Source organism: Gadus morhua, chromosome 3 (assembly GCF_902167405.1).
Source record: "Gadus morhua chromosome 3, gadMor3.0, whole genome shotgun sequence".
Taxonomy (NCBI): Eukaryota; Metazoa; Chordata; class Actinopteri; order Gadiformes; family Gadidae; genus Gadus; species Gadus morhua.
In genome coordinates, this window is record NC_044050.1 from 3155823 (window position 1) to 3167677 (window position 11855).

General features: G+C 44.4%; 1 protein-coding gene across 1 annotated transcript; it reads right to left on the reverse strand.

Annotated features, from left to right (window-relative positions):
- Window positions 1-1458: 1458 nt before the first annotated feature.
- p2rx3b (purinergic receptor P2X, ligand-gated ion channel, 3b) lies at window positions 1459-10375 on the reverse strand. The gene is made up of 12 exons (XM_030352667.1): window positions 9838-10375; window positions 8480-8615; window positions 7958-8029; window positions 7631-7700; window positions 7345-7438; window positions 7177-7254; window positions 6735-6876; window positions 6468-6604; window positions 3992-4085; window positions 3554-3619; window positions 3324-3401; window positions 1459-2720 (listed from the first exon to the last, which is right to left on the reverse strand). Exons 1-12 carry the CDS (start codon window positions 9957-9959, stop codon window positions 2607-2609), a joined length of 1203 nt encoding a protein of 400 aa, XP_030208527.1. The 5' UTR covers window positions 9960-10375; the 3' UTR covers window positions 1459-2606.
- Between the last annotated feature and the right edge of the window lie 1480 nt (window positions 10376-11855).

Here is an 11855-nt window from a genome sequence, read left to right on the forward strand (position 1 = left end):
ATAGGCCTACTGCATGCTCTCATTTGAAAATGCACTGATTTTGTGCCCGTCTCCGATATGCTATATACCTGGCATTTATTCAGTTCATGTTCATGTTATGTAATGTTATGGCCTAGCTGGCTACTGCATATCGAGAACAATCTGGGGATGAGGACATCCCCGAATATTGTCGGGTATTTTGCACACTGCCATCTCAATATATAGCCTAACATATACAAATATATCACTGTAGGCTACTAGACACAAATGTATTTTCCACTAGCTAATCGTGGTCATTACATTGTAGTGAAACTAGTAAAGACAACATTCTATGAGTAAAGCCTTTTAAGGCTATCGCTATTGGGTTATCCCTAGGCGTGAGCCGTAGCACTGAAAAATGTGTAATCCCCGCCCACCGACAGCGTGGGCCTCAATTACGTCCGCGTGCGGCGTGCCTCAACGACGTCAGCATTTCGCAGATATAGTCGGGCGCCGGCGGACGTTCTGCTCCCAATAAACAGCTTTTCTTCAGCTATTTAAAGGACAATGAGGCTGACACTTAAAAGGCTGCGCCTATACTCATAGAATCTAGAGTTACAATACGTAACTATCGTTTCAGCCATTTACTGTACAATTCAGAATTGAATGAGAGGAGGGCTGAGGAGGGCTGTCAATCAAATATCGCACTTCAGAAACGGCCAATCATAGGAAAGCCCGCCCTGCCTTGTTTCCCTCCATAGTGCGAAAACTAAATTTGCGCGCGAGAGCAGAACATCATTCGCGAGAGGCTGAGGCTGTTTTCTGCGACCAAAGTTATTTCCCGCTCTCGCTTGCAACGAGGTAATGCTCTCGAGGAGCTGTTTTCCTCGCTCGGGGAGCAGCGCTCTGAGTGCGCGCGCGCAGAGTTAATTTGCGCGCTCGCAATGCATGTCTCGCAATGCATGTTTTATCACATCAGTGCTTTATGGCACTAATGTGTCGCCATAGGCACAGGGTGATTCTCATCAAGGGGTCTTCAGCCTGCGGAGCTCTTCGAGCGACAGGCTGACTCCCATCTAGGCCCCATATGATAGGCCTATCATTGTTTCTGTTTTTTGAGGATTGTTGTTAGTTTGTTGTATGATCGTTGTATGTCACTGTACTGTTTTACCCAAATGTATGAACATAATTGTTATTAGTTCGCTATGACTCTTTATTCTACCCAGTTCGGTCAGGTTATGATTGACTTGGCTCAAAATTCCCGCCACACAAGCAACCGTTATATTCCCATAACACAGAGCACATGGCCTTTTTTAGAGGACTTGGTGGAATGTGTTTGAGTAGACCTTTCTAGCAAGTTTATGATTCTGAAGAGGCAGGCTCTCAGACATCTAACTCAGCACATCCAAACACATTCATGAGTTACACGTTCCTTTGATGCAGTTGTTCTGCATATTATTAAAAATAAACACAGAAAAACATTACCCTTTCCAGAAACTGTCAAGATTTCAAGATTTTATTTAGGATGTCAAACAATAATGAGGCATTGTGATGCATGTGGAGCTCATTTAAAACCAACCTGACAAGTTGTCAGGGAGAGAACATGGTTATGGAAGAGGATGCTGTTAAATGTGCTAAATTATCAATCAGTCGCCAATCATCATCATTTTCATCAAGACAAGAGAAATATATCCCTTTTGGCATAGCATGTGTGAGTGACCAGTATCTGTATAATCAACTCGTCAACCCAAGTCTACCCATGGGTTCAGTTCCTCAGCCCTGTCCTGCCAGCCAGCGGCCTCTATCATGTAACGCCAAAAGGGATGGAAAAAGTATGATAAGTCATTTGACCTGAACTCACCAGGATACTTTCTGAGGCTGTTGGAAGGCACGCCAGGCATTAACATGGCTCTGATCAGGCATTATTTGTGAACAACTGTTTCTCGTACTCCTGCCGAATGTGAAAGGCTTTCCTCCAGCTTACTAGTCAGCATTTGGTTGTTCATTTGGCAAGATATGGCCTCATTTATGGTGACAAATGGCCTGTTAGATAGTTGTCATGCTTTTCAAACATGCTTTATCCCTGGCACTTGTTTTTTTTTAGACAAATGTTTGGTTTATTGCAGAAGAGGAAACTCAGTTAGCCAATTTTCGAGTTTTTCAAGGCACTTCCAGTTTCCAGAATCCTTCGGGTAATTACTCAGTTCTATATATTATGTCAGTCTAGTCTAGTAATTTCATAGAATGCATTAGTAATTAGTTCTAAAACAGGGCTCTTTCCTTTCTCTTTTCTCAGAAAATAATTGTTGCAACCACAATACTAGTCTGCAATGCTGACAACCCATGTGTATTGGCATTGTTTTCTAATGCTATATGATGGAAAAATAAGGTTTTCCCAGAGCTGGAACTTTTTTTCCCATAAATGCTACGTCATTTTGCAATTAATCATAACCTATAATTACATATTTCATGGAATAACCTAACTAATTTAATACATTTTAAGAGGAAGATAAAAGTTGATATGCCTGTATTATTCATTTCTCCTCTAATGAGATGCTTTTGAAAGATCCGTAACTCATCTCATTTTACTGCCCTTGTCCCGCCCTTTTGCTTTTACCACTTCTGGTATTGGCTGTTGCCCTAATCCATTATCCAAAATGTCCAAAGGAGAATGAGTCAGTGGATTGTTTCTCATCATGTCTCAGCGACAGCTGGGAGCGATACAAGCCGTTGATATGGGAGTCGATCTCGGTGTCTGACACCTAAAAAAAGATTCAAGAAAAACGTTGGACCATTTCATAACACTCTTTTTTTGCATCGTGCATGTATGATCAGTGGAATGTGACCTTAGTTTAAGGATATCAAGATAAATATTGCACTCCTCACCTGCATTGTGCTGCCTTAAATAACAGACAGATGGTGAATGCAAAGCTCATCATTAGGTTTAGCTGATAGTTCATTACGATATGATTGTACTATGGTACTACTTCACTGCAGAAATCTCTTTTGTTCAAAACTAGAGGGAGTGCCACCAAACAACGAGACCCAGCTACCCCCATTTAGATGGGGTTCATTCAAACACTTCTTCTATCTGAATCAATATGGGTTGGTGGAGAAAGAAGTGAGAAGGTCAGTATTGGCAGAGGGCATTACTAAGAGCTGGAAAGGAAGGGATGTAAAGCCGCCGCTAGCTTTTGAACTGCCAAATGGTTCAAAGCTGTGAATGGGTTGTGTTTAGTATGACACATCATTTCAAAGGCTGAAGAAAATCCATGGCTGCAGTACAGGGTTGTGTGTATGTTTATTAGTGTTCTGATGAGACGTGACAGAGCTATGGTCGCCTACTTGCTGGGGTCTGGACTTACCTCTTCAAACTTCTTGGCTTTATACTGATCGGCCCCTTTCAGGAAGTTGAGCAGGATGATGTCACAGAGGACCGTGCCCTGGGAAGCACACAGAGACAGAGAAATAAAGTTAAACCCAGGAATGGATCTGGCTTCGTACTGCTCTGTCACATGTCACCTGTGGCCAACCAGAAGGCAGTAGGAAGGGTGCACCTTGGCATCGCGGTCATGTGACCCTGAAGGAGACTCACCACGCCAACAGATGTGAAGGCCGCCACCATGTTTATGAGTGTGGGGATCATGTTGAACTTTCCAGCCTGTGGATTAATACAGTTTGTTTATTACATGAGCGCTAGTGACCCAGTTCCCACTCTTTATAGTCAGTCAAATCCTTATTTTTTATTTAGCATTAGTTTAATTTCATATGAATGATAAGGTTGACGATCACTGGTAATAATAATATAATAATAATAATAATAATAAGGTCAGCATGCCTCCAACCCTAAAGAGAGGTTTAACAAGAAAAAAGCCTAACACAAATCCCCGCTCACAAAGACAGACAGACAGACAGACAGACAGACAGACAGACAGACAGACAGACAGACAGACAGACAGACACAAACACATCAACACAGACAGTCACAAACAAACTTAGACCAACACACACAGATGCACAAACATACACTCACATTTCCATTGACCAGCACATCAAACCTGATAGCAAAGGCTTTGACTAATGTACGATAGTCGGTCCCATTGTCCATTTTGTAATACTTGGCAAACCTTTACATACAAAAAGACAATTAGAGTGAGCAGAGCCAATACTTTGCATAAATGATGCATTGGTAAACACTGTAGTAAAACAACTTTTTTTTAGATCAAATATAGAATAGCTGAGCAGTTATGATAAAGTTTGAAATGGTTGAATCAACTCAGTGTTACGGTCATTGTAAGTAAGTGTTTGTGTTCGGTTTGGTGTGGTATGGGGTGTGTGTGTGTGTGTGTGTGTGTGTGTGTGTGTGTGTTGGTGGGTCATCACTTGTGTTATTGACGTTATTCTTTCGCATCTAGTTAATCAAGATAAGCTCACTGAATTATAAGGCTTGTACCGTTAGACTCCTTGGAGTCTCTTTCATCGAAATATTGTTTGTCTAGATAGCTTGCCTTGAAAAAGATGGTTTGTGTTAGCATTTAGCTTCTACCGGAAGTACACCGGATACGTAAGATGCACCTAGCCTCTAGCTACATAAATGGGGGTCCCCACACACAAACGCCCGATGTAGAACAATCGTATTCCCAATCTATTAATCATCATAGCTCCAGTCAAACAAGAAATAGAAGAAATACTGTAACCGTTCAAGCTTAACATTGTGATTCAAGGTTGACGTTGATAGGCTCCGCAACGTCCAAAATGGTAAGATTGTGTGATAGCCACCATTGGCTAGAGCGGGTGACATCATAACTAACTCTAGCCTCAACGTATGAGACCAACTGAAAGTATACGAAGCAGGTTTAAAATTAAACAGTTGATTCTGAAATAAACGATATTGAAAATCTGTTTTGATATATTTGAAGATTAACCTAGTTGCAAAGTCTGAAGTAGTTGAATTGTCAGAGATAAAAAAAGAAAAATAATTCAACGCTAGCGCAGTATTTCAAGCTAATATGAACCTTTTAAAAGTGGAATGTAATGTCTAGGCGGAAAATTGTGGAAGGCGTAGGGTCATATATAGTAGAAATTTAGAGACGTTTGTAGAGAATAGTTGAGCGCTGCTTGCAGCACTTACCTAATAATTATTAATATATACATGTATGTATATATATATATATATATATACATATACGTATGTATATACATACATATACATATATGAATAAAAGGCCAATATCCCTGATCGGGGTTGGAGATTACAAGTGGCGGTTGGTCAATCGAGGGCACTAGGGCGCCGCCCCTCCGTGAAATATTCACTTGAATATATCTGCCAACTATGAATCAACTATTATAAATACGAAATAGATGAACAAAAATACATAGCGTTTATCCTCGTTAATTGTGCGATAGACTACTTGCCACTGCCAGCAACCATTTAAATGCATCTGAACGTCAATGATTTGGGCTAGGCTAGTTATTGGTCATTAAAAATAAAGCCCTCCTCCAATTCAGGGGCGCCGGCCACGTTGAAGTCAATGTAAGCTTGCAAACTATTTGCTGTCTGTCAAGCAAAGACGGCTTTTCATTGGCGCAAGAAAATTTGCCGTTGGGTCGCACCAGTGTGCGCCCTAGGCCAATGGTATAGCTCTTCTTTCGTTATCAGCACATGATTGGACCATTCAGCAAATCAATCAAATAGGCTACCTCCCTAAGCAGCATTCGCGAAACACAACTACATGTAGAGAAGAGATAGATTGCTAATTGGCAGAGAGTGGTAAGCACTTTCCAACCAATTCAGTGGACTCCCCAAGCAATGTTATACTTAAAGGAGGCATTATATACCACCAGGTGTGAGTGTGATTAGCCTTACAAGCCGTTTCGAAAATCTACCTCATATGACATCACTAGTGGGCGTGTCCACCTAGATCTGTGCTAGATAGATGAGCAACGTTTACTTCAGTCCACTGGGAAGGCTGGTAGACTGATCTATCCAGCACAGATCTAGGTGGACAAACCCACTAGTGATGTCATATGGGGCAGATTTTCGAAACGGCTTGTAAAGCTAATCAAACTCACACCTGGTGGTATAATATGCATCGTTTAATAGGAGCAGGCAAGTTACATATTCATTTAGACTTTCGGCCTGTAGCCTATAAACAACATGAAGCAACTGTCCCATATTTCTAACTGCATTTTGAGACTCACAAAAAAATGGACGCTATAGGACAGTAATCATGATTTGTCTCAATATCAGAATAACAACAATAGGTCAAATAGAAATGGCTGTTGGAATGGCAATAAAGTAGGTCTGTATATGCATTGTAAGCTTGTCCAGGCCCTGCAAGTCAGTATGTAGGCTATGAATCTGAATTAATAGTAGGTAATAGGTAACAGGTAGTGGCCATGCCCAAAATGCACCCAAATACAGGAAATCAAATCTACCAAATCATTTTTTTTCATTAATGCGCCCCACAAACATTTTGGATCAACAGCCGCCACTGGAGAGTACTAACCTGAAGTTGTAACCGGGGGAGATAGAGTTATTCTGGGACATGGCATCCAGGCGGGTGAAAGAGTAGGACGGGCTGCAGTGTTCGTCTCCCCGGTCCAGGTCACACATCCACGCGATCTTGATCCCTATGACCCCTCCCTGGAGAGAGGGGGATGCATGTGAGGAGGGGAGAGAGCTACAGATACAATACATATTAATATATATCAGAGAGAGAGAGAGAGAGAGAGAGAGAGCATTATGTTCTGATTTATGTGTCCATAATATGTACTTTATGCGCCAGTTTCATGAAGTCCTGCTGAGCGTATTGGATCACGTCTCCGACCCTGAAGATGGGGCAGTACTTGTGGTGGACCATGTCGAAGTTACAGGAAGAGATGTAGCTCTTATTGATCGTGGGGAGAAAGTTCCCCCTATGGCGTGCACACACGCATACACACACACACACACACACACACACACACACACACACACACACACACACACACACACACAAAATCAGTAACATTCTTTCCATATAAAATACACTGATTTGTCTGTGTATGACGCAATTTGACATAAACTACAACTACACACACACACCCACACAAACACACACAAAGACACACACACACACACACACACACACATACACATCCCAGAATGAAACAGCTGGAGGTATGGGTATGCTGATGAGTGATGGAGGTTGGGACGTAGGTTGGAACGGGTCCTACTTGGTGTAGTCAAACAGTGGGAAACGTATGCTGTTCTTGATAAAGATGGTGAAATTCTCCACCTCCTTCATCGGTTCGCTGAGAGAGAGAAACAAGGATGTGAGAGGGAAGGATTGAGGTGGGAGACACTGCAGTGGGACAAGGCAGAAGGAAGGTCAACCAACTTACGTCTTGATGTAATCTATCTCTGCCGGGCACCAGCCCTGGATCTGGCATGTCTTCATGGTGTCGTTGAAACGAACACACTTCCCTGTCGGAATCCCTGCAATGGACGTGGAAGTAATGTAAACAAACACACACACACACAGGCACAAATACAATAGCACAAACACATATTGTAATAACGTATAATAATAATAAATATAGTGAATGCTGCACAGTGTAGCAGCTAAGGGCGGCTCCCTGGAGCCTCAGAGTGGACAGGAGGGAGAGGCCAGCAGGGGGCAGCGCTCACCATAGCCTCCTGGCTTGTTCAGGTACTTGGTGCAGTTGTTGTCGTTGATGCAATGGTATTTGGGCTCACTCTGGTCAAGGGACAAGCATAAGTTCACGCACACGCACACACACACACACACACTCACACACGCACACACACACACACACACACACACACACATAGGAGTGTTGAGTATCTGCATGAGGGATAGTGGCAGTATCTGATTACATTACTGGTAGGATATTATGGTACCCCTTGCATTGTATGGTTATCACAGTTGGTACAGAATGCAGCATGGCACACAAGCTGTGATGACAGAACTACATCAGCACAAGGGAAGCAAACCTCTGGGCAGAAGCCTTGGACCTGGTTCTCTGTAGTGATCAGCTTGGTGATGATGCAGAACACAGAGGCCCCCTGGGGGAAACAGGTGGTTTGTTACACATTGTCTCAGGGTACTCTCCTCAAGGTAGACTTAAAGGACAACTAGCAGAAGATGACTCCCTCTCTATGCTGAACACATGCATGCAGAGCCTGGGATTGGCTGATACGGTGACCCAGCCTCTGATGATAAGGTGCTGATTGGACACACCTTTCCTCGCCTGTTGAACCAGATTGGAGGTTTACAGGGGAGCCGGCAGCCCTGAGGCCCCAGACTGAAGAAGCTCAGGGGGTAAGGTTCTCCTTCAAACTTGATGAAGGAGAATGTTACAATCCATCCACTGGGATACATTTGATTTAGAATTATTATTTTTCTGTTTCCTCCTGGCCAACTTTCTAATGTTCTTTCCACACTCCACTGGGGGGGAAACAAAATGGGGAAACCGTTTTGTTCCCCCCCCCCCGTTGGCCCTGGTGGGGTTGTACCTGGGTGGGGGTGACGTAGTCGGCCACATCCATCACCCGGTTGTTGTAGATGCCGAATCCTTTCACCTTGGTCATCACCGACGACTCCACGGCCGTGTCCCGCACCTGGTAGGCCTTCTCGTGGACGAACACCCAGCTGCAGGGTTACCAACACATCAGCACCTTCTCTAGACCAACACCAAGCTGCAGGGTCACCCACACATCAGCACCTTCTCTAGACCAACACCCAGCTGCAGGGTCACACACACATCAGCACCTTCTCTAGACCAACACCCAGTTGTAGGGTCCCACACACTTAAGCACCTGGTAGGCCTTCTGATGGACTAATACCCAGCTGCAGGCTCGTACAAACATCAGCACCTGTTAGGCCTTCTCTAGACTAACACCCAGCTGCAGGGTCCCACACACTTAAGAACCTGGTAGGCCTTCTGATGGACGAATACCCAGCTGCAGGCTCACACAAACATCAGCACCAGAATGTGCTGACGTGAGCTTAGTGTGGATCAGGAGCCCTCACCACAGAGTTGGTCTCCCCCACAAGTGAAAAGGCTCTTTGAACGTTATTGCAACCAGTTCCCATCTTGCTTTTAATGTGCGCTAATGCTTCTGTTGTTTCCCCGCTCTGAAGCAGTTCTGTGGGCCCTTAGGGACGCCGCGTGGCTCAGTGTTTATTCAGCGGTGAGGTGGCGGGTCCCTTAAACATGAGCAATGAGCTAACTGGTACTGAAGCAGTTGTTAAGGAACACGGGGGCATGGTTTGTGGGATAGGGCTCAGGCAGCTTGGTGTTTGTGTAAACATTAAAGATATTGTACCACTTGTTTGACTATTTTGCAGGATGGATAAGCCAGGGAACACAACTGTCCTTCTCTGTTCTGTGTGTGTGTGTGTGTGTGTGGGTGTGGGTGTGGGTGTATGTATGTGTGTGTGTGTGTGTGTGTGTGTGTGTGTGTGTGTGTGTGTGTGTGTGTTTCTATGTGTGTGTGTTTCTATGTGTGTGTGTGTGTGTCATGCTATTATCTCTGACATCAGCATGGACTTAACAACTACTATGTTGTAAAGTTCCTTGTTGACAGCACTATTTATGCATATTTACCTGATCGTGCTGACAGGCAGATCTGTGTTATTAACTTGGTTTTGAGTGTTGAACCAATGTTCTCATACCACCTCTGAACTCTACTTTCTATCAGTAAATGTCATTTTTAATTTCCTTATACCATAAGCACAGCATCTCAGACCAACGCTATAAACACACACATATACATACACACACAGAAACACATACACACGCATGCACACAAACATTATCATCATATTCCAGTAAAATAATATAATATGATGTGTTATCATCAGCACCAACCCAATAAAGTAGGCGATGATCAGCAGCTGAACCACGCGGTTGATGATGCCGATGGTCCAGCTCTTAACCACCACCGACTTGGTGGTTTCGTAGGTGAAGAAGTCTGTGATGCAGGACCACATGGTGTGCCCCTGTCTGTCTGTGTGCTTTCTGTCAGTGTGCTGTCCGTCAGTGTGCTGTCTCTCTGTGGGCTGTCTGCCTGTCTGTCTGTATCTGAAGGGCTGAAGGAAAAAATGGCCAAAGTGCGGCTTAGCGATGCAGAATTCCAGCCTGTTGGAGGGTCAAGTGAGTGAGGCGTTGCATTCTGGTCCGCAAGAAACTTTCCTTCCTCTGGGTGAGGTCTCCCTTTATCCTTTATTTCATTTAAAGAAGATAAATTCTTGCAATCCTGTTACTTTCTGCCTAAAAAGGGGATTTCAATAGGGTCCAACGTTAAAATAGAGCTGGAAAAAATGTATTGTTTGTCCCTGTGTCCAAATACCAGCCGCTGTTTCTTTCAAATTCCTGCTTCAGTTTCAAGGGCTGGTCTGCAAGAGAGTGAAACCCTCTCTGTAACTTAGGGAGCTTTGTACCTTCAAATACTTTTCAAACTCCTCCTCCTCTCACAGACACACACATGCACTCACAGCAAACACACACTCTCATAGAAACACACACGCACACACACGCAAACACACACATGCACGCACAGATGAAAACACACACACATAGACACACACACTCACAGACACAGACACACTCGCAGACACACACACTCACAGACACACCAACCACAAGCCATATCCGTGGTATAACATTTCAGTCGACTCCAATGACAATTGCTTCCTTGCTAATTCCATCTACACAATTGTGCGCCATGGCAAAACCATGGCTAATGGCAGAAGTGACAGCAGGGAACGATGGAGCATGATTGATGAAATGAACAGAATTAGATCATCAGGCACAAACATCAGCCCTAGCTTTCTTTTTCTTATTATCTGTACTCAGCAAATTGCATTTGACCGTTATCTAGAAATAACACACACACAAGTGCGCATACACACACACACACACACACGTACGACTGTGTGAGAATGCACATTCGTACACACAAAGATGCACAAACACACACACACACGCACATCTGAAGGATCAGATTTCCTCCTAATCCAATGCAGGCCTGGCAGGCCTCCATTAACCGCCAGTCACTTTATGACAAGAAGGCAGACATTAATGGAGTGTGACGAAAAGCATATTAAGTGGTGAAATATCATCTCATGCCTAACCTCACACCAAGTCATCTTCTTCTTAAGGGGCATTGAAAGCATGCTAATTGGACTGATTCAAACGCAATGACGGAAAGTCAATAGAGCACCCTGCACAGAAAATAGGCTACAGCTTCGGATGCAGCTTGCGGCAGTATATGGGAAGGTAAAGTCCACACGTTCAGCCCCGTTTCCTGCAAGTCTGACCGAGGCCATTTAAGAGTAAGAAAGCTGCAGATGGAGTCAATTAGGCACACAGACACCGAGGAGCAGAGGACACAGAGGAGACAGAGGGCAGAGGACGCGAGACACTGAGGAGACAGAGGAGGTTGAGACACCTAGGAGACAGAGGACACTGAAGAGACAGAGGACATGAGACACCAAGGAGACAGAGGACACCGAGGAGCCAGAGGACATGACCAAGGGGACAGAGGACATAAGACACAGAGGAGACAGAGGAGGTGAGACCCCAAGGAGGCAGAGGACAGAGGAGGTGAGACACTGAGGAGACAGGACGTGAGACACCTTGGAGACAGAGGAGACAAAGGACACTGAGGAGACAGAGGACAGAGGAGGTGAGACACAAGGAGAGAGAGGAGGTGAGACACAAGGAGACAGAGGAGGTGAGACACAGAGGAGACAGAGGAGGTGAGACACGAGGAGACATAGGAGGTGAGACACAGAGGAGACAGAGGAGGTGAGACACAGAGGAGATAGGAGGTGAGACACCAAGGAGACAGAGGACAGAGGAGGTGAGACACTGAGGAGAGAGGA

Bases quoted from the DNA above. Each gene is read 5' to 3' on its own strand.
- p2rx3b (XM_030352667.1), bottom strand. From the start codon at position 9,959: ATGTGGTCCTGCATCACAGACTTCTTCACCTACGAAACCACCAAGTCG. The intron at 6,877-7,176 runs GTAGGACCCGTT...TGCACGCCATAG, and splicing joins CCACTGTTTGACTACACCAA to GGGGAACTTTCTCCCCACGA. The intron at 4,086-6,467 runs GTTAGTACTCTC...TTGTATGTAAAG, and splicing joins TCCCCCGGTTACAACTTCAG to GTTTGCCAAGTATTACAAAA.